This window comes from Cyclopterus lumpus, chromosome 5 (genome assembly GCF_009769545.1).
Source record: "Cyclopterus lumpus isolate fCycLum1 chromosome 5, fCycLum1.pri, whole genome shotgun sequence".
Lineage (NCBI taxonomy): Eukaryota > Metazoa > Chordata > Actinopteri > Perciformes > Cyclopteridae > Cyclopterus > Cyclopterus lumpus.
Window position 1 is genome coordinate 22,690,869 of NC_046970.1, and position 22,240 is coordinate 22,713,108.

A 22,240-nucleotide genomic window follows, 5' to 3' on the forward strand; every position below is an offset into this window, starting at 1 on the left:
TGTGAAATGTACGTGAGCGGCGGTCCACAGGGGGGGGGATTGGATGTTTTTCAAGGAGGGGAAGAACTCATTATTGCCCCCTCTGTACAATCCGGTGATAAGTGGGTGGGTGTTTCCAGGACTGCTGTGCTACTCGGCGCATCCCCGCGGTGCAGCAGGTGATGCGTTTCCGCGTGAGGGAGGGCGGAGGCCGCACAGCATTTCTTTTGTTTGCCTCGACAACGACGGCCCCATTCGACATCCGACTCTCCTTATTTACCGGCCCCGTTTCCAAAACCTCAAGGCGGTGTGCTCCACCTCCCCGAGGCGCTGCATGTACACGAAAAAGACAGCATTCCCACCGTGGGAAACATTCTCGCAATAACTGACGCTCGGTGTCACGTGACAGCGAGAGTTCAGAGCGGCTCTCGGCGTTAAATATGACCAAACTGGTTCTTCCCCACCAGACAGCGACAGGGGACGCGTCACTGGGCTGGTGCTGGAAGGTTGAACAGAGGCTAAGGCCGTTGTTGTGTAGATAGATTTTGAAACAACGTGCCATCCGATGTGGTTTAATCAAGCCCAGCTAAATTAAGGCCGCGGGGCAATTAATCCTTAATCGGTACACACAGTTATTGAGCTGAATTAATTTGAATTAGTTTATTTTGTAACCACTGAACACCACGCATACATCTGCTTATTCCAACCCTCATGCAAGCAGCCACAGAATTCCAACTGAATTAATTACCCCCTTCCCTTCTGAGGACTGAGGCTCATTTGGAGGCCAGATTTTGGAAACCATAATGTCAAATTCATTAGGTGATTTTTTTCTTTTTTTTCCCCCCTGGTAAACGATCCGTCGCCACAAATGACGGAACACAGCGTAAGCTCGTCCCCGACGCGGCGCAGGTCCTCGAAGGTCGACAGGCCGGCCTTCGAATGGAGATTAATGCGGACGAAGAGAGACCTGCCTCCTGCCACACCCCAGCCATCTGCAGCCTGGTGTGCTGAAAAGGGAGGGAGGGGGGGGGGTGGGGGCAAGCAAGCCACCTTGATTGGACCCCCGCACCCTCTGGAGAGCAAGCTGTCAAGTGATCGGCCTGCACCAAATGACCCTTTTTCCGCCACCGGCCACCCGCCTCGTCCTTATTCCTGCCCTGTGCGTGTATGTGTTGGCTCAGATGCCTGTAATTGTACCATTCCACGTTGGTGCCTCCCCCCCCCCCCCCCCTCCTCCCCTCCTCCCCTCGTGCCGAAGAAGTGGGAAAAAGAAGAAGAAAAAAGGGAAAACGGAAAAGGGAGCGCAGTGAAAATTCCAGACGTTATTACTGTGCTGCATGCACAGCTCCGGCGATGCCCTCCTTTCATCTCCGTTTCCTCCTCTATTGACAGATGGTAGTTATCAGACAGTATGGAAATACTGTGGTTAAGATAGTTTTCACTGACTTCTTTCTGCCCCTCCTACCACCACCCCCCCTACACCCACCACCCCCCTTTGGTATTTATGACCTGACGATCATCACGAGAGCGCTTGCGGGTTCTCGAACCGGAGCGTTGTTTCGAGTCGAGAGCGTAACGCTTGCCACATGGTCGGAGGAATGACGCACCATCTCCAGAGCGCCGGCGTGCGCGCGGCGCTTTCATCGACGCAACAACGTTGCTGATGGACGACTGCGGCGATTAACTGATTAGTCGATCGACGAGACGTTGACGGGGCCTTAATCGCCGGACAGCTGCGGGCTCCTACAATCTTATTTTTTTTTTTTCGGCATTTCAAATGAGAAATATGGTTGTGTACGTCTATTTCTACTGTGAATATAATATATATATATATATATAATATTTTTAAAAAAGCCTCCATTGTTCTGCCCTGTTGCTTAGCCGGTGTTATTTACGGCCCACGTGGAGGAGATAATATGTATAAGGTCAGTTAGTGGGAAATTAATTTACACCAGTTGTTACATGACTAATAGAGTATTTTTAGCTGCTACTGACATTCTGAAAAGTGCTCTACACTTTTCGTCCTTGTAAATACCAAAGCTTGGGATGGCGAGGCTCGTGTGTGTGTGTGTGTGTGTGTGTGTGTGTGTGTGTGTGTGTGTGTGTGTGTGTGTGTGTGTGTGCCACGTATATATACGAGGTTAAGCCCCCCCGGCTGTATGAGCCGAAACTGTCCTCTGGCCGGCGGCCCAGATGGGTTTTTATGAGCAGCGTTCTTCTTTACGCTGCTTATTGACGTGTTGATGTACCTGTATCGAGAGAAGATGGAATTAAATGAGCTCTCGGAGTGAGTGAGCCTGAGCCCCGAGCACCCTGAGCCCCCCCCCCGAGCACCCTGAGCCCTCCCGAGAACCCTGAGCCCACTGAGCACCCTGCGCCCTCGGAGCTCATTTCCCAGGTGCCCCACATTTCCGGGCTAATCTGCAGCTCACTTTGGCTCCTAATCTGTCCCAGAGGAGGCGGCTGGGGGCGGATTGGGGATGTGAGCTCTGTGACGACTGCAGAACAGATTCAGCTCAGAGCAACAATAAAAAAATGCTTAAGGGGCACCGAGGGAAAAGTCACCAACCCAACCAACCGTCTCCCAGTCCTTCCCCCACGGCGACACACACGTCCTTCAGTGTGCACGAACACACGTTCACACAGTGACGCACGCGTTTGTATGAATGCTATTAGAGGTCTGGATCGGCGTGTGTGTGTGCGTGTGTGTGTGTGTGTGTGTGTGTGTGTGTGTGGAGTGCTCGGGGCACTTAGACAGATCATGGTCTTTGTGAAGAAGCTGACTTCTGGGAGTCTTTCCCTGTTGATTTTGGGCATTTTTCCCAGCTCGAAGTCGGAGATTTGCCACTAAAGTTAATGGAGTAAAGAATGGAACATAATCATTAAAATAACTGCAATGCTTTTTTTTCCTTTCATTGGGTAAGACGGTGAAAGTGCCCGTGTCCTTTTTTGTGTGTGTGTTTTCGTTACTCATTAAAGTGATCTGTTCGCTGCCCTCAAACTTTTAACGCGTCTCGGTCATAAATGTAGAACATTTCCTAAAAAAAAACCAACCCATTGAAACGACCACGTGCTCTCCTTGAGCTCGTGATTTACACCTTGGAGGTCACCGGTGGTCACCCTCGCTCGACCGGCACTGTCCCGGGCTTACAGCACGGGAGGAGCCACACGAGAGTCCCAGACCCCGTTAATTGCACCAGACGTGGAAACCTAGAGGGAGAAATTAATATCTCATTTGTGTGTGTGTGTGTGTGTGTGGGGGGTGAAGCAAATGCCAGTTGTCTAATAGCTTTCACACAAGCCTGATTGAATTAGAGGGCGAGGAGGACCGCTTTCCTAATTGAATTGCGAGGACCCTGTATTGCAAACAGTGCTAGCTTGTGTTCCCTATAGAAGTGCTGAGGCGGAGGGGGGTGGGCGGTGGGTGGGCGGGCGGGCTGACACACAACTCGTGGCTGCTCTCCTCTGGTTAATCTGTGGCCGTGACCGTTTCACAAGGTTACGCTCCACTTGGACGTGACCGGCTCAAAGGCTGGCGGGTCGGTAGTCGTGGTTGGAGGTAAATCGACAGCAACTACAGAAATCTAACAGATTGTCTCAATCTGATTACCCCCCCCCCACACACACACACACACACACACACACTCCGCTCCGAGGAACAGCGGCCCATCTCGTAAAAAGAAACGCATCGCGTCACGATAGCCTCTGATCCGTCCCCTGGTATAAATAGTTTTTAACAGGCGGGCAACCAAAGCAAAAAGAGGCCCTGACTTGTACGCTGTAGCGGGCTCTTTGGTCACAATGAAAAACGGGGGAAACACCCAGCATCCGCACACACACACACACACACACACACACACACACACACACACAAACACACACAAACACACACAACGCCGGCCGTTTTCACCGCTTTCAGCACTTTTTCCTGCTGTGCTCACAAAACCTAGCACCTCTGATTTCTCTTCTCTTTTTTTTTTTTTTTTTACCCCTCCAGCTTTTTCTCTTTCACACCACACACACGCACACGCATGCGCACACGCACACCTTGCCTGTCTTTGTCTCCCTTGGCTCTCCTTTAATGATGTGTTCATTTAATAGTTTTGGGGCGGGGGGTTTGATCATGAAGGGGGAACAGGGGTTGTTGTCGCTGGACAAAGAGTCTCTCTGTCGGGCGGTGGGGTTGCAGATGGTGGCTGAAAGAGACTGGATGAGTGTTGGGTTATTTTTTTTTAGTCTGGGGGTGGGGGGGGGGGGGGGGGGGGGGGGGGGGGGGGGGGGGGAAGAGAGGGATGTGGGGTATTTTTTTTCCTCAATAGGTGTGGCCTCGGGCCGGATTACCTGGCTGGTTGTGATGGCACAACGTCCAAAAAAACTGATGGAAATGTCAAATGCCCCGTCTTTGTTTTGGCCCCCGCTCTGTGTGTGCGTGTGTGTGTGTGTGTGTATGTGTGTGCGCGTGCACGCTATTCTGTGTGCGCGTGACTGCTGATTTGGTTTCGGAAGAGCCAGAATCACAGGGAGAGTTTCAAGTTGCCGGTTGTTTTTTCAAAAAACAACGAAAAAACACAGCACTCCCTGCTTCTCTCTTTTCTTTTTCTCTACCTCTTCCATCTGCCTCTCTCTCTCTCTCTCACACACACACACACACACACACACACACACACGCACAGTCGCACAGTCGCACTTGCTTTGCAGGATTTCAGGTGGGCTTTTTAGAGCTGCAGGTCTTCAATGTGCTATAAATCTCTCCGGCTGTAATATTCAGGAAACCTTTGAAACAACCAGCAAATTACCTGCTGTAAAAACTGAGTAGCACCCTAGCGCGGCCGACTCGCCTCTCGCAGTACTATTTTTATTCAGTGAGTCTAGTTAAACCTCTAATTAAAGCTTTTATGTCATTGTATATTATTAAAAGTCGTAAACATTAGACAGACACAAGCAGCTGGGGGTTTGGAATGCGTTGCCGGCGAGGTAACATTCAGATTGTGTTTAACGTGTTAGATTAAAGTAATGTAATATATATATTATATTTATACTACGGCTGAAGGTATCATTTGTTTTTACAAAATCGGAGATTTAGGAGTTGAATACGCCCCGCAGCGTCTCTGGAATCACTTTGAGGAGATCTGGCCCTCTTCGACACGACGACCACGGAATCGACTCTGAAGTTTTTACACATCTTCTCGCCTTCATCTCGACTTATTGCCACATTTCATTGTTTGTCCCAGTTCCAGAATCCAGGTTGTCGGTCCCCAGAGAGACGCGGGAGCACAAAGCGGCGGCATGTTTTCGAACTTGATGATATTAATGTTATTAATAGCAGCGTGCGTGCGCGCGTGCGCGCGTGCGTGTGTGTTTTCTTTTCTTTCTTTTTTTTAAGTTTGGGAAGCAGGAACAACAGAGGAGCTGTTGTCAATGAATATTCTCGCAGTAATTAACTCTTCTTGCCAGAAGGATTTCTGACGTTAGAGGAAACATCCCAAATAACAGCCCTCAGCTCTCGCATGTTGAGCAACGACTCTGCCAGCATGGTGATCAAACGGCTCAACGGCAGCAATCTGGGCAGGCGGGGAGGTGGGGAATTAAAGCTCTGATCTGTTTTTTAATCACCGCTCTGCACGTCGCTGCCTCTCTTCCACATCCGACACACCAGACAACTTTGCAACTCTTCAAAAAAAAAAAAAAAACCCTGTCATCCAGGGTATGAAGTGGAAATTCCCCAAATATTTCACCTCTCCCCCCCCCCCCGAAAAAACAAACTAATGACGGTGTCCCGGGCAGAGACACGGCGTGCCAAGACACATCGTGTGCCCTGTTGAACTGGGATTGGCTTCGACACATGTACGCTTTGTTTGTTTGAACTTTGGGAGCAGCCAGAAAGCTTTGTCACAAAAGAAAAAAAAGAGGGGGTTAATAATGCCAGTTTACGTCTCTCTAATGAACTCCGGAAAAAAATCATCTCGACGCCGGCGGGGAGCAAGCGAGTCATAAACCACCGAGCAGTAACAACGACAACGGGGAGAGGTCGGTGGGATTTGCCACTTTTTTCCCCCCCAAGTTATTTCATAATGAATGCTGCGTGCTCGTAGGAGCAGCGTGGACATGTTCTCACAGAGTATAAAACGCACGTCTTAAGATTGAACACATTTGGCCAAATGGAACATATCAGACCATAATAAAAAAAATGGCGTCTTTCGGATGTCTGGTACGTTGGTGGAAAAAATAAAAATGTGTCCAAACAAGTGACCGCGGCGCATTTAAATGCAACCACTGCGGTAGCGAGGCATCTCCGTGGTATTCATTGGCGCTCATCAATTTTGATTAATTAATTGGAGTCGCCGCCGTGTTGTTATGCACACTGTTGCAGCTCAAAACGTGTGCACACACTGCGGGCGCAGGAACGCTCCGAATTCCTTCCGCTGGAGGGGGGGGGGGGGAGGAGAAAAAAAGAAAAGGAAAAAAAAACCCTCCCGAACACAGCCCCCTCTCCCCCTCTCTTTGTTCCCGTCTTTACACGTCTCCCTCTCTCCTTCCCCTTCGCTCCCCCTTTATGCTGCTTTCCTTTGGTGTCGCTCCTTCTGGAGCGACGCACTCGGGGCAGGCCCTCCTCAGGTTCGGTGCCCGGTTCCCCACACCGCTGTTGCCCGGGCCTCATTCACAGAGCCTGTTGACCGGCAGTGTGAATGTCCAGGCCTCGTGTTTCGCGCTACGCCCAGAACCCCCCCCCCCACCCCCCAGCAGCCCCCTCCCCCCCCCCCCCCCCCTCCATCAATCATGGAAGAAGAAGAAAAACATGTCAAAGCTGATACTTTGTGAGGTGATCTTTGGGATTACTTTACTTTCCCGTCGGACTTACTTACGATAGTTGTTTCTTCTAAAAAATTGCCAGAAAATTGTGAAAATTGTCCGCGTTTGACATAATGTGCATTTAATGAAACCAGTCTCTCTCTCTCTCTCTCTCCAAACCAAACCAACTGTTTTGACCATGCCCACCCCGGAGGAGACGGGTTTGGCCGACCGCGTCGCACCACCGGATAGAAAGACAGCGAGACTAATAGAATTCACTAAACTGCAGAAACATATCAGCTCATTGCTTTCTTTAAAAAGAAAAATCATTGTAATGGCCATATCAGATTTAGAAGGTGATGGAGCTGAGTCATGTGCTTTGAGTTACAAAGGGAGGGGTGGGGGTTGGGGGGGGGGGGCATTAATCCCCCGGCCTGTAGGGTCTCCGACTACAGTGATGTGTCGCTCTAATATAAACATTGGGATTGGACCTGGATTAATTCTGCTTTGTGATCTGACCTCCTTTTTAAATGGGACTTGCAGCTGCAGATGTTTCCATATTCCAGATGCTACAGTTAAGTTGTAATTGCCTGTGCAGCCTCAGAATGAAATAGTGTCTGTATTTTTATTACTTTACGATGTAGAACACTGCGGTCATAGTACGTTTTTAGAAAAGGGGGGTTGTGGGTGGGGCGGAGGGTACTGTTCCCACAATGAGTGAAAGATCATTTTCTAAATTTGTTTAAGAAAATATTATTACACATGATACGAATGTAAGTGCTAATACATTTGTGGGAAAAGCTGCTTCATTTTTGTTCTTTTTACACTGTTTTTAAAGAACAACAGCAGCGCCGAAAGACCTGGGGGGGCTGGAGGGAGGTGTGTGTGTGTGTGTGTGTGTGTGTGTGTGTGTGGGGGGAGGGGGGGTATTTTTAGATATGCAGTGTGTCCCGAGTGTGAATCTCTCTTGTTGCTGTACTTCCACCACCTCTGTCTCCACACCTCTGCGTTTTGTCTTTCATCGGTGGAGCAGGTGGTGAGCCGCGTTACCTCGAGCAAAACCATAGCTAGCTTTGGCCCGAGATAGAATAAAAACAACAACATATATATATATATATATAAATAATAAATATGCTGAAAAACAGTTACTTTCTTTTGGCAGTGAATGTATCGGATCGGATGTGAGTCAAAGACGAGGAGATTTCACAGACGTGCTAAGCTAGTTTGTTTATCCCCGCGATGATGCACGCTCGTGGCAACAAACGGGTTCACCCTACACACACGGGCAGATGCAAGGGCAGAATTTAACGTAGCCTCCCTCCCAGGTTTTTTCCACAGAAGAGCTCGTAACTGGACGCACATGGAGATTTCTCTCTCAGGCAAGTCGAGCTCCGGTGAATAATTCAAAGCAAACTGACAACGTGTTGCCACGTCAGAGAGAGGAGTCGCCTCACATGCAACGCTTCGCCGGTGGTTTACGAGACGCCGACGTGTACGTTGGGCATCTCTCGCTTTTGAATTCTCTCGTGAATGAGTCATTTATTAGTTGATTGACAGACAGTGAAACGGGGGAAATTAGGCTTTTTATTTTTTATAAATTCCATATATTCTGCTCGATAAACCAGGAATTTAGAGACGCCTCCACTCTCAAGCCTTTAAAAACCTGTACATTGATTTGTGCTGCTGCTGTCATACTCTGAATTACTTGTTGTTGTTTGTTTTTAATTCTGGTGGTCGACCTCACGACATCTTGTGCCCTCACATAACACCCTTTACGTTGCCTCGTTTCTCAGCCTTCTAAACTCTCCAATCCAGGCTGCTTTTTTCTTCTGCTCTTGTGGTCCCCGGCTGAGAAGAGTCTCCACCCCAAAAACAGACGGAGATCTGTTTTTAACAAAATGAACTAACCCTTTATGTCATATTAATCGTATTACCTGTCCATGTGTGTGTACTTTTCACATGCGACACCGTGGGTTTTAGTTCCCTTTTGGCCCTTTAAATAAGCAGAAGTTGGAGATCATACGACGACTTTAACATACATTCTCTGTGCTTTTAAAAAAAAAAAAAAAAAGAAATACGACAAGCGTTCATCGTTTGTCCCTCCCTCTTTGTCTTTTCAGCCTGTCCGTCGGGCTTTTTCAAGCCGACCCAGAAAGACGAGCCGTGCATGCAGTGTCCCATCAACAGCCGCACCACCAACGAAGGCGCCATGAACTGCGTCTGCCGCAACGGATTCTACCGCACGGACTCGGATCCTCTGCAGATGCCGTGCACGAGTACGTACGGCACTCGGGTTCCCTTTTTTTTTGTTGCATTTTGCACCTAAAAAAAATAATTAAATAAAAGAAACACACAGAGTACACAGACATGAATACGCACCCACAAAAAGTCTTTTGATTACACTTTTCTTTTCTTTTTTTGGCACATGCACATTTCACACCCGCAAGCAGATGAGGCCCCCGGGGATCAAAGGACAGTGGTAGTCTGTGTAACTCCAAACAGAGAAATCCTGTCAGAGCTGTCCCTCACACAGACACAACGCTGACATGCCCACAGTGTGGCTGTCCACAGATCTGACCCGACACACAAGGCTCGGGCCGCCCCTCCTCAACATCACACAGCCCCCTCCCGCCGCCGCCGTGCTCCGAGCCAGACCCAGAGGTTACTGGGCCAGGGCGCGTTGTTTTGTGAAGGGGTGCCGGCACGGAGAAAAGAGCCCTGCCGAGACTCTCTCTTGTCATGCCAATGAAGCTGTCTGAATTTGAATTTGAATTTGAGGCTGACACCGAGGTTCAGAGAGAGAGAGAGACGGAAAGGATAGACCAAAGCAAAACACAAAAAGTGAGTGCAGGGCTGAAGCATGAGGGAAAGTAATGAAGGAGAGGCAATTTGAGAGGGGATGGAGAGGGGATGTGTGTGTGTGTGAGGAAGACAAGAGAATCGGTGCATAGAGTGCAGTCTTACTAAAACAAAACAGGGGCGAGTGAGAAAAAAGGAAGAAGAAGAAGAAGAAAAAAAAGAAGCTCCTTTCAACGTTTTCGGGGTAGTGTTTTTTACCCCTCGCTCTCCCTCTCCGCCTGTTGAAAGGGAGAGAGGAGAGAAGAGATTTGATGGTCTCCAACAAAGGAGATTTGCATAAGCCTGGCTCTGGGAGTCGAGCAGCTGTTGTGAATGAGAAAGCAGCGGCGTCACGTCACTCGTATTAAGCGCAGCAGGGCCCGGGGTCTGATTAAAGCAAGGGAATGGGCACATCGGAGCCCGCCAGCTAATGGGATGGGGGGTTATGAGTCCTCCCTCTCTAGGAAGGAGATGCCAAGGAGGAGTTATATTTCCATGTCTGAGAGACACCAAGAAGGGCACTCCAGCGGGCTTCCTTCCAGAGCCGGAGATCTGTTAATTGCTGCCAATTAAGAGGAGGTTTAAATAAGAAGCGATCGATTCAGATTTAGGATGTCGTGGGCGGAGGGGAGCTGTTTATCCCATTAGTCCTGGAGGGGTACGACTTCCACCAATTAGGCGCACACGGCTGTAAAAAGATAAACACGTCCCATTGTTTGTTTGTTTGTTTGGCCCGTCACTCAACATGCAGCGGCATGTGGAAAGTTTCCAACCTGCGACGCCTCGAACGTCTCGGGGGGAGAGAACCCCTCTCTCTCTCTCTGTCTCTCTCTCTCTCTCTCTCTCTCTCTCTCTCTCTCTCTCTCTCCGCCGCAGTAACTCGACCCGACGCTCGCTCCATGAGAGAAACTGTCGAGAAGAGACGTTGTGAAAACACTCGCCAACCGGGCATCGCGAGGGGGGAAGCTGGGAACGCCGGCGGCTCAGACGAGAGCCTTTTAGTGAGCGCGTGGATTTTCTCTTCACCTGTGTAATTTTAGGAGAGCTGGCAATTATGCCCCCCCCCAACCCCCCGTGTCGTTAAGTACGCAACACAGCGGCCATATTACAAACTGAACCGTGCTCCCTTTACTTCATGCATTGTACGTACGCTTACAAAGAAACCGTCCAAATGTTAACTCTCAAACACTGTTTTTCGTTCCTTTTGCCCACTGAGCACAGACATTTTAATTTAACGGCCTTAATGTGGATTTCTAACTTTACGAGTGACCCCCCCCCCCCCCCCTCTTTCACATAGTCACAGTCACGTGATCCATCGCAGCGACGAAGCCACAAGAGGATGATCATCAAACTCCTCAGGGGACCGTTTGACACATTGAGCATGGCGCTCACTCCCCAAAGCATCCCCCTTTTAAATCACTCGAGCGATAACCACACGGCCGTCTCTCTTTTTCCTCCAGCCGTGCCCTCGGCCCCGCAGACCGTTATCTCCAGCGTGAACGAGACCTCCGTGATGCTGGAGTGGACGCATCCCCGGGACTCGGGGGGCCGCGAGGACGTCGTCTTCAACATCATCTGCAAGAGCTGCGGCGGCGGCCGCGGAGGCTGCACCCGCTGCGGCGACAACGTGCAGTTCTTGCCCCGTCAGCTGGGCCTGACGGAGCCCCGGGTCTACATCAGCGACCTGTTGGCCCACACCCAGTACACGTTTGAGGTGCAGGCTGTCAACGGGGTGTCGGATCAGAGCCCCTACTCCCCTCAGTACGCCTCAGTCAACATCACCACTAACCAGGCTGGTAAGTGGGCCCATCTGTCTTTTTTTTCCTGCACTTTATATTCCCCATGTGGTCTCCTCTCCCCCCTCCTCTCGTATCTATTTCTGTGTTCCTCCTCTGCAACTCGCGCCCCCCCCCCCGTGCAGTGCCTCTTCATCCCACTCGCTCCTCTCCGAGCACATAATGCACAGCGCATCGACCTCCACTAAGCCCGCCGCGCTCCCGTATGGTGATGTATGCAGATTGAGGGGGTCTCTAAACCGGGGAGGGGAGAGTGCCTGTTGATGATGTGACGGACAGAATGTGATGGCCTGCTGGTCTCAACAACGTGACCTCATCACCGTGTTTTTGTTTGTTTTTTGTAACAAGCTTCCATTCTCATCCACCTACTTGATTGTACAATAGTGCCACAGTACATTAAAACATACGCGTAGTGCATTAGATGCATGCGCGCTACGTGTGAGCTAGCTCGTAAAATAAACGTCTACTTCAAAAAGGGAGGCGGTACTCCGGTTTGTTTTCCGAGGCCTAATGAAAAGCAGGTGACTTTTTTTTTTTTTTTTAATCTGCCCGGATCTTTCAAGAAAAATGCAACTCTCAAAATCTCCTTCGATAATTCTTCCGGAGCTTTTTGCATTCCTTCCACTGCGGTGGAAAGTCGGGCACCGCATCTCTAATTATTTCACAGAGGCAGCGGCATTGGTTTGCTCTTTAATTGTCTGAAACGCATCATTTGGCGTGCCAAGCTTTTCTTCCCCAAGCGCTGATGAGCGGGTGGGGTGGGGGGGGGGGGGGGGGGGGGGCTGGGCTTTATCTTTGCACTGGCTTTGCATCCCATTAGCAACGTACGTAAGTGCCTGTCATCTCACATCATCCATTCCCCTCCGCTGAGGGCTGAGCTACCTAAAGGAACTGTTACTGTGGTTTTATTGCGACGGACATATTGGGTTTTGTTTAACTGCGCTCTCGCTCTCTCATTACTTTTCCTCCGGAGTTCCCAGATGTCCAGAGGCCTCTATACAGAGCAGTCACATGCAAAAAAAAAAGGGGGTATACAAGTGGGATGACAACATTTAAGAGGAGGTTTCCACACTTAAAATGACCCTTTGTTGCAGTCTTCAATGTTTACGGAAATCTGCACGCGCGCGTGTGTGTGTGTGTGTGTGTAAAAGCGCCATAAAGCACTAATTCACAATGCTGGAACTCCACGTCGCCGCTAGAATGGGGTCCTTTATTCCAACGGGCAACCCTTTTTTACATTTTTTTTTTATTGTCTGTTTTGATTTGAGTCACTGGTGTGGTGGGTTAATGAGGGCCTGTGAGTGCAGTTAAGCGTTGTAATGAGGTCCCTGCCCCGCTCTTTCTCGCTGGGCCACAATAAGTCTGCCACCCCCAACCCCTTTGGCTTCTCCAGCTTCCCCCCGCCCCCCCCCCCTTGCCGTGGAGTCCTGGCGGAAATTGGGGGGCTCTGCGCCCTCTCCACCGAAGTGCCCGTCACTTTGGATTAGGCCGCGAGGACTCCCGTCAGAGGGAGCTGTGAAAAAGAACTCAACTCTGGCCTGCGCCCACTCCGCCCTCCCACCTCTCCCCCCCCCCTCACCGTGACCCCTTCGAAAACCAGGCTCACCCCTGGGACACAGGGCTGCAGGGGGGCCCCGCGCTACAACCTCGGGGGGGGGGGGGGTGTCACGGGGACCAGGAGCCCATAATTGCATTTGGTTCGTGAGGCTTGGAGGTTACATAAACATCATGTCACCCCTAATTACCTCAGGCAGTTCTGGGCCTGCACTCTTTACACCGAGAGGTGAGTTCGATGAATAAAATAAAACAAAAACAAAAAATCAAGTATTTGAAATATTGTACGTGTTAATCTCTCGGTAGGCTTCGGCCAGAGCCTGAAGCGTTCCATGAAAAGCAACGAATAAATAACTACATTAAAAGTAAGTCTCCACATCTTGTGTGGACGTCCGTCCTCAGCTATGACTTGTTGGTGTGAATGAGGTGTGTGTGGGGGGCGGAGGGGGCGGGACTTCTCACTCGCCACCGTACCCAATCAAGCACCCACCACCCTCTATTCCCCGCAGGGCTTATCCTCCCACTCCGTAGGTGGTTGGCGACAGTTCCTCCGCGATAATAAAAAAAAAAAAAAAAGGACGTGATTGCCCCCCCCGGTAAAAGTGCGGCGCTTGATTACACACTGTAATGCCACACAAAGGCTTGATGGCGTGCTGAATGGGCGCCCGGGCAGGTTTTATAAGCATATGACTAATTCCCCCCCCCCAAAAAAAACTGCATTGTGTTGGAATATATGCAGAAGCCTTGAAATGCCGCTCCAAGCTTTTCTTCTTTTTTTGTTGTTGTAATAATGAGTCACAAGTAAGCCTTTTGGCTTTGAGCTGTCTATAAAATGTTTCTCTTTGCGTGACATTTAATGAGCAAATCTGGTGCTTTCTGTCAAGGACTGAGGGGGAAAATCATAGTGTGTGTGTGTGTGTGTGTTTATGTGTGTGTGTGTACGTCATACAATGATTTAACTAAGACCGGTGTCACAAACACGGGGGGCGGGGCATTTACATACATTAAAAGAAGTGTTCTTGAGCTCGGGGGCGTCATGGTGATCATTTTAGGAGTGATCCCATTTAAAGTATTAAAACAACATCACGACGACGGGAATTTACAGACATTACTTACTTTGAAAGTACCCGGCAAGGTGACTTCCTGTCTAGCGAGGCTCTCGTCTCGTAGGAGTAAGGTCACATGTTGGAGTCTGTTCACCGACACAGCGTGGAGTCAACCCCCCCCCCCCCCCCTGTGCTCGAAGAAGAACCTGAAGTACCGACATCATCTGAGAGCACGCATTTGCCCTTTCTAAACCACTTTACCATTCCAACCCAACGTCCTCCCCCGGCCTCAGTTGGCCTACAGTACATCCATTATGAATGTAAGAAGGGAAAACCAGGTTCCCACCCAGAGGCTTAATCAAACGGCCGCTGACAGACGAGCGGCAGGATGTGATTTTGCCCTAATAGACTCTCGTTAACGGCCATCTTGTCTACACACTGTGGGAGACGCACACACGGCTGGATGGAGAGGCCACAAACACACGCGGAAGAAGTCCTCCTCGAGGTCTCGGTGACGACTAAGTTGATTTACTAAATTGCACAATAATAGCCAATGAAAACTGGTCATTCATAAACCTGGGAAAACGATCACGTCACGATATCGGACGGCCAAAAGAATTCCCGGCCACGAATAATAATAATAATAATAATAATAATAATAATAATAATAATAATGCTATCAGTCTCGAAATATTGGGGTAATGCGATTTTAAAATTGTCGGTTTGCAGATATTTGCTAAGGAGCTAATCTTTATATATATATATATATATTTTTTAAACTTTTTAATTAAATCGGGTGTGAAACACTGAGTAAAAACAAGCTATGTGCAAATCGCTGTATGTCATTCATGTGTATATGAAGGCAAAAGAGTCTATTTAAGAATATTTTCTGGATTACAAAATAATTAATGTTTAAATCAAATAGACACAATAATAACCAACTCATAAAGGGGACAGCCAGCTCACTCTGGAGCTGCTGGTTTCATCAATTCGGGTGCGCAGAGGTGAGATAACCTCAATTCAAACCATCGGTGTTCTGTGAGATTATTCAGAATTGCACAATGGATGAATAGGATCTCCATATTCCATATTGCCCTCTATAGTGGGTTTTTGGCGTATTAGATTCCAGAGGACGTATTTGTTTAGGCGTTTCATTAACTCAAGGTGAGTCACGCCGTCTGCCGCCGACGCCACCGAGGGGGGGGGGGGGCAATTGGTTTCTTATCAGGTGAACCGGCTGATTGTGGAAGTGAGGCGTATTACTCAGAGAGAGGGCGCCGTAGTCGGACGCAGCCTCTCTTCATGCGGTCGAGACATTTACGACTTAATCACTGGTCCAAATTGCCCCCGGGGACCAGAGCAACCGGGCCCCTCCGGGGAGGGGGGGGGGGGCTCCGCCTGCTCCACTGGACCCCGCGGTGTGAAAAGGCCCGTGCCGTGCGAAGAGCCAGGTGGGACTGCCAGAACGTGTCAATCCGCCAGCCGGGGCCAAAAATGCGTCTGCTCCGCTGTTGACTTTAGGCCAGCGTCGCCAGTGTGTGCGGGGCAGTGGGCCACATTCATGGCAGTAAACGCAGGGGCCAAAAAGCATGTCGTCCCCCCCACCCCCCCCCCCCACGCTGGAGCCAAAAGTGACTCGTTTGAATACAACTCAGAAGTACCTGACGCCCCGCCGAATGAATGCTTGGTTATCTGCCATTTTTATCTATTTCTATGTAACGTAACTTGCACGAAAGCAATGTGCTTTATTAAAAATGTAAGAGATGTAAGTGTACGGTTTTAAGTACGAAAGAGATCCATTTAATACAAGTACATTCTCTCATTACACGGAGTCATTGGCAAGGAACGAGATAATCGTGGCAAAAGATGAATTTTACCGTTACAGCGAGTGGATACATTAACACTTTTTAAAATAGAGCGACGTTAACAAACTCGGTTAAAATGCAGCTCCGAGGCGACGAAGAGGGTTGAGACACAGAGAGTCTCAGACAGACGGGGGGGGGGGAATCGACCGCGTGACGCGCCGCCCGCCAGGTGACAGAAGGCGTTGAGGGGGGACGGCATATGGCGGGTGCCCGCGTGTAGGTCAGCCGGGGCAGACAGACAAGGAGGCCCCCAGCATGCACCTGGAGCACGGGCGCTGTCAGAGCCTTGAGACGAACCTGTTTACAAAAAAAAAAAAAAAAAAAAAGGCACACCGGGACGAGAGAGATAACGTGCGCGCTGAGCAGCCTGCGGGGTCTGACAGTGTCAGATGACTTTAAATAACCTATGCATGCAATATGAATTTAATTATGAGTCCCCCGTGAGCGAATTAGCACACTGATGGTCAAAAGGAGTTAAGTAATTGATCGTGTTCATAAACCATTCAGTCGCCATGCGGTTATTCTTCTTTTTTTTTTGCCGTATGGATCTCTTCCTTCAGGATGTGATCTGCAGGGGAGGGGAGGGGCCATTAGCCGTGGGTAGAAATGTGCTGAATTAATTGTGCTTTAATGACGTCGTTCATTTACTCTGAAGATTAAAAAATACATTTAAAAAAAGAAAGAAAGGGGTCTCGACCCCATACCATCGCTGCGGTGTTACATTTATAGATTTGCATCCGAACTTCGTGGCCATGCGATGAACACGACGGCGCTCCTCCCCCCCCCGTCTCTTTTTGGGCCCTCGCCACGCTCTCGTTTTTTCTTTCGCTCTCGTTTTTTCTTTCGCTCCCGTTCTCTTTGCCAAACACACCCTTGAAGTTCAAGTTCCCGCGGTGACACTCGGATCAAGTATTCCTTTTTAAAACAGGGACGGCGTTGTCTGGAGTTTCTGGATTGAACACGACAAGCTGCTGTCCTCTCTCCCCCCCCCCCCCCCCCCCCCCCCCTCCCCCCCCGGGCTCCCTTTTCGAATGTCACTAATGCCTCTCATTTTTTAATGTAGCCTCGATTCCCTCACGTCGATCACGTCGATCATGCCATCTGCATCCGCCATCCTCCTCCCCCTCGAAGGTTTCACGTGTAAATTGGGGTCAGGAACTTTATAAGCGCAGATGATCTTTTATAATCCTTGCCATTGTGTGCCAGTCGTTGCTGCCTGTGTGTGTGTGTGTGTGTGTGTGTGTGTGTGTGTGTGTGTGTGTGTGTGTGCGCGTGTGTGTGTGCGTGCGTGTGTGTAGATAAGCATGACTTCGACATTAAGCCAGAAGTCATCTCCGTGCATTAAAATTGAACTGGAGCAGATGTGCTCGATGCAACGTTCACGTCTCGATGCTCGGCAGCAACAGTTGGAGATGGGTGGGAGTCCTCGATATGACATGACTAAATATTATACTCGGACTGCGTAATAATAATAATAATAATAATAATACATTTATTTATATAGCACCTTTAAAAACAGGGTTTACAAAGTGCTCTACATAGAAGCAAGGTAAAAACATAACATCAATACAAGTAAACATTTCAGAAAATACATGAGGCAAAGGAGACAATGCCATATAGGCAATGAACACAATAGAGGAATAGAAAATTACAAATACAAAATAAAGCAGAACAGACAAACTAAAATAGGGGAACCAAAGAACTGCATAAAAGGACGACATCTTGGAGTGTACCAGTCCGGTTTTGGGGAGTGGAGTCAGCAGGAAGAGTAGAGGGTGCTGGGGGAGCTGTAACAGTTCCTAATTTCGTGCCACCATCTCGCTCTTGGGGACTGTTCTGATGACGAGCTGCAGCGATGCGCTTGGCCGACCAGAGGGAGGGGATGGAAAGCGTGGAGCGATCAGGCCAGGAGCAAACAAACCCTCCGCGGGAGGCTCTGTGGATGCAACGGGGCCGACGAAGGAGTCCAAGCGCCCCGATGGCCGAGACGAACGGAGGAGCAGAGAAGCCGTTGAGCCCGAGGAGCTGCGAGGTGGAACACTGCAGAACCACGCCAGCCGGGGAGGATGCAATCGCCAACCACGGACCGGACCACCGGAGCACCGGGACCGCTGAGAGGCGACCAGGCTCAGAGCAACAGCATGGAGCAGGGAGTCGGCCGGCTCGCCCGCAGCCGCCGTCCAGCAAGAGACCGTTGGCCAGCCAGCAAGAGACCGTCGGCTAGCCAGCAAGAGACCGTTGGCCAGCCAGCAAGAGACCGTCGGCTAGCCAGCAAGAGACCGTCGGCCAGCCAGCTAGAGACCGTCGGCCAGCCAGCAAGAGACCGTCAGCCAGCTAGAGACCGTCGGCTAGCCAGCTAGAGACCGTCGGTTAGCCAGCTAGAGACCGTCGGCTAGCCAGCTAGAGACCATCGGCTAGCCAGCAAGAGACCGTCGGCTAGCCAGCAAGAGACCGTCGGCTAGCCAGCTAGAGACCGTCGGCTAGCCAGCTAGAGACCGTCGGCCAGCCAGCAAGAGACCGTTGGCTAGCCAGCAAGAGACTGTCGGCTAGCCAGCCGACGCCAGTTGACCAGATCGCAGTGGTGGAGAGCAGGAATACAAAATAAAAAAGAATCCAAGATTTGCAGAATAATTAAGTCAGAAGAATGGCTACACTGTTGAATAAAATTAAAAATAATTTAAATGAATGTTAAATTGTAAAAAAGGTAGAAAAAAAACAAATAAAAACAGTCCTAGACGGAGCGGCGTTAAGTTTCGCCAGCGTCCCCGTTGCCAGGACTACTGGAGCGTGTTTTGGAGCGACCGACGGCAACCGATCCGATTACAAGATTTGAGATGCACTCGTACAGATGTATTGAATCCAGAAAACTCCACTAGGCAATAAACAGCTTTTCAGCTCTGATCCCCTCTTGTCAGCGTCCTACTTCCTCGACCAACAAAGTCGAAACTTCTTTTGCGTGCCACCGACCAAATCAGAGAAAGAGGAAGTTGTAGCCCAAGTTGCAGGAAGTTAGAGGAAAACAGCTCGCAAATGTTAAAACAGAATCCGGTTCCCCCAGAGCTGTGAGTCAGGGTCCTCATTCCACATTCTGTCTGTTCCCCCCGAGACACTAAAAGACCACCGCAGATCTGCGTGCCTTTGTAAAATCTTACTGTTACCATCTATCTTTCACAAGAGGGCTTTTGAGAATTTGCGAACTTTGTATTGCATTAAAAAAATGGGAAAAAAAGGATGGACGTATGCTTTGCATCCAGCTGAGCAGGTTCACTCAAACCACAGAAGAAACACGTGTTTTAACTGCAGTGAAGGGACTACGTGTACTATTCAATTATTAAAAGGGAATTGAAAAAGCTCAAAGTGGCTCAAATACGGAGGATTGTATTCAGCGCCGTCCAGCAACAGAACCTCTCAGGAACAATATATAAGTCTCTCTGCAGCGTTCGTCGTATCCATGAATACCGATCTCGGTTGGATTAGATTTAAGCCCCGAAAACTCTTCAAGCCACCCGAAGTGCCTATTTTATAATTAGTTTATGATGTGTATACGAGTGTATTATGAGCCCCCTTACAAATCTTTTCTAGTGCAGATGGTTTAAAACTTTGATAAACTGAAATCTCAGTTTTGTAGCTTTACTGCACTGGAAAAAAATCTTTATAGATGTAAAAAAAACACACCCACACACACACACACACACAATCCCTTGCAGCTGGGGAAACACGCAACTCTCCCTTTTAAGACGGCCCGATGCGCTCGCTCATAAACGGTCGGCAGTCGGTGGAGAGCGGAGAGCAGCGGCAGCCTCGTTTTGGGGGGGCGGCCCGGTGGAGAACCAGCTGGTTCTGGGCCCTTTGGGAGAGACTGCGCTGCAGGGGAGGGAGGGGGGGGGGAGAAACCATTTTTACAATGAAAAAGGGAAAAAAAAGGGGATTTACGAGCCCGGACCTGTTCTCGCTACCTCCCCCCTCCCCATCTTCCCCCCTCAAAATGATAGCGTTGCTCTCTGCAGCAGAACGTCTAATCATCAGAACCACATGGTTGTAGACACATTAGGATGTTAGAAAGAGACAGATGAAAAGGCCAGAAGCGTATACTTTCTCAGCGAATTCATGCGACAGCAGATGTTGGAGGTTATTTTTAACTTGTAAAGACTGAAACAGAGCAAAAGGTGTCAAATTGTGGGGTGGCGTTGTCTCTTGCGGCCCACCTGCAGAGAATTAAAAAGGCCCTATTTTGGATTTGCCGTAATTTCCCCACCCCTGCTCCTCGTGGCGCGATGGAACAGGTTCCTGCTGGTGTCCTGGAGCACCTGAACCCCCCCGCCCCCTCCATTCCTGGATGAGACCTGTCCAAAAGAGGGCGGTTTGAACACGGGCTCCCATGACTGAGCTCCCCCCCCCCCCTCCCCCCCCCCTCTTCTGCTGCCATCCGGCCACCACTGGTCTCACTTCAGCAGCCCCGCTTAATGAACGTGCCCATCATGCTCATAGCAGTACGTAGTAATGAGGCTTAACAGGAGAGCTGCAGCCAAACAAGGACGCGGTCGGAAAAAAAGAGGAAGAGAAAAAAACAAAGCCCACCAAAAGAGTGCAGCGTAATAAAAGATAAGAGGCATCAATTAATGGGACGGATGAAAGCCTTCGCTCCTGTTAAGCAGAAGCGCGGCCCATTAAATCGGCTTGGATTTAAATGAGCGGAAATATCCCCGTAAACTGCCATCTTTAATTGATTAGGGAAGTCACTAGGTGTTCAAACACAAGCGCTGAGACACAGTATTAGAGATGTCGAGCACAAACGGAGCCCTTTGTGTTGTGTGTTGTTGGGCCGAGGCCAGAGCGACATGCTGGAATACACTCCGGAGCCGCCTTTCGTATCGGATCGCAGGGCCCGGGGTAATGATGTGGGGTCTGAAACCTGATGCTCTGACAACAGCTGGGGCCTCCCATCCTCTCACAATCAGGCCTACGCGATACCTTGAAAGTTTCAGATGGACAGCCCCAAGCATATTAAAAAGTCTTTATTGTTTGCAGACTTTGATTTATTGGAGAAAAAGAAATTAAAAACCTGCAATCGTTTCGTAGTTAAACTGATGTTGAACACGCGATCCCACGTTAACGGGGGAAAATGAAACACCTTGTATATAACATTAATAATCATCAGCGATGCATCTCCAGCTTTGACATGAGAGATGATGTCTGCGGCTCTCTCTCGTCTGGTTTCTCTCTCCTGGTGGCGCACGGGGAACTCCAGTTACAGACGTCGTTCATCGGGGGGTGGGGGGGGCATTCATCTTTCCGATTCAGCCTTCTAATTTAATTATGTAAACTTACAATCCCCCGTCTTTGTCGTCATAACCGCTCCATTGGTTTTAAGGACATGAATGGAGCATTCATCCCCCGGTGAAAGTGGAGCTCACCCACTTTGAAGAAAATTCACCCGACTCGACGCGGTTAATGATGAGTTAACATCTATCATGTAAACGACTGGGAAACTTTTCTCGTGTTTTTAATTTCTAATTGTCTCTAATGGGGGTTCCAATCCACTCGGTTTGAGAAATAATTATTGTAACAACAAAGAAAATGTCTTGAAACAACTAGAACACGCATTTAGCGGCATAACTCGGGGAATGAATGATGCAATGATGAAAACCAAGGATTTACTCAAGCCTGTAAATTATAGATTAAGTTGGGGGGGGGGGTTCTAGCTCCACTTTGAGTTTATGGAATACAATGGAGAGTTGTAGATTACATAAAATAAATGTACAAAAATGGTTTGCATATGTGGATCGTTGCTGCCGCTGCATTCCTCGGGCCAATTGGTGGAATGTCAGTTTATCCTAAAACGCATGTAAACCCGAATTGACTTGAAATATACTCAACGCAGCTGGATTGAGATTTTTCTTCTCCAAGCTGAATATTTTTCAGCATTTTTACCCCCAAAAACATATCTTCCTTTTTTTTATCTTCCCCCCCCTCCCTCCTCACCCCCCCCCCTTGGTGCTCAGACGTGGCGACCGCCACCCCGCCGTCTAGAAGTTGTTCTCCGAGCAGAAGAAGAAGTAAAAAAAAAAAACCCACAGTGTTCTCCTGCAACAGCTTTTTCATGTTGGCATGCGTCCATCCTCTGTACATGAATACATGAGCTGCCTTTTGTTTCCCCCCCCCCACCCCCCCGGCTCCGTATCGGTTTACTAGGCATGGCTGCGCCCGTGTTGTTTAATGGAAAACGCTGTGCAGGAAAGAAAAAAAAAAGGGCCATGTGGCGGTCTTGAATATGTGTACATCCGTAATGGGATACTCGTGAGCTCCTCTTAGAGGAGCCGTGTGTCGCCTTGCGACTGCAAACAAACTGGTGTGTACAGCGAGACGGAGGAGA

General features: G+C 49.4%; 1 protein-coding gene across 1 annotated transcript in view; it reads left to right on the forward strand.

Annotated features, from left to right (window-relative positions):
- ephb2b (eph receptor B2b) overlaps nucleotides 1–22,240 on the forward strand; it is a 65,463-nt gene that overhangs the window by 25,088 nt on the left and 18,135 nt on the right. The window contains exons 4-5 of the mRNA XM_034532373.1: nucleotides 8,889–9,044; nucleotides 11,067–11,402. Coding sequence (XP_034388264.1) covers nucleotides 8,889–9,044; nucleotides 11,067–11,402 — 492 coding nt within the window. The remainder of the gene's footprint in view (nucleotides 1–8,888; nucleotides 9,045–11,066; nucleotides 11,403–22,240) is intronic.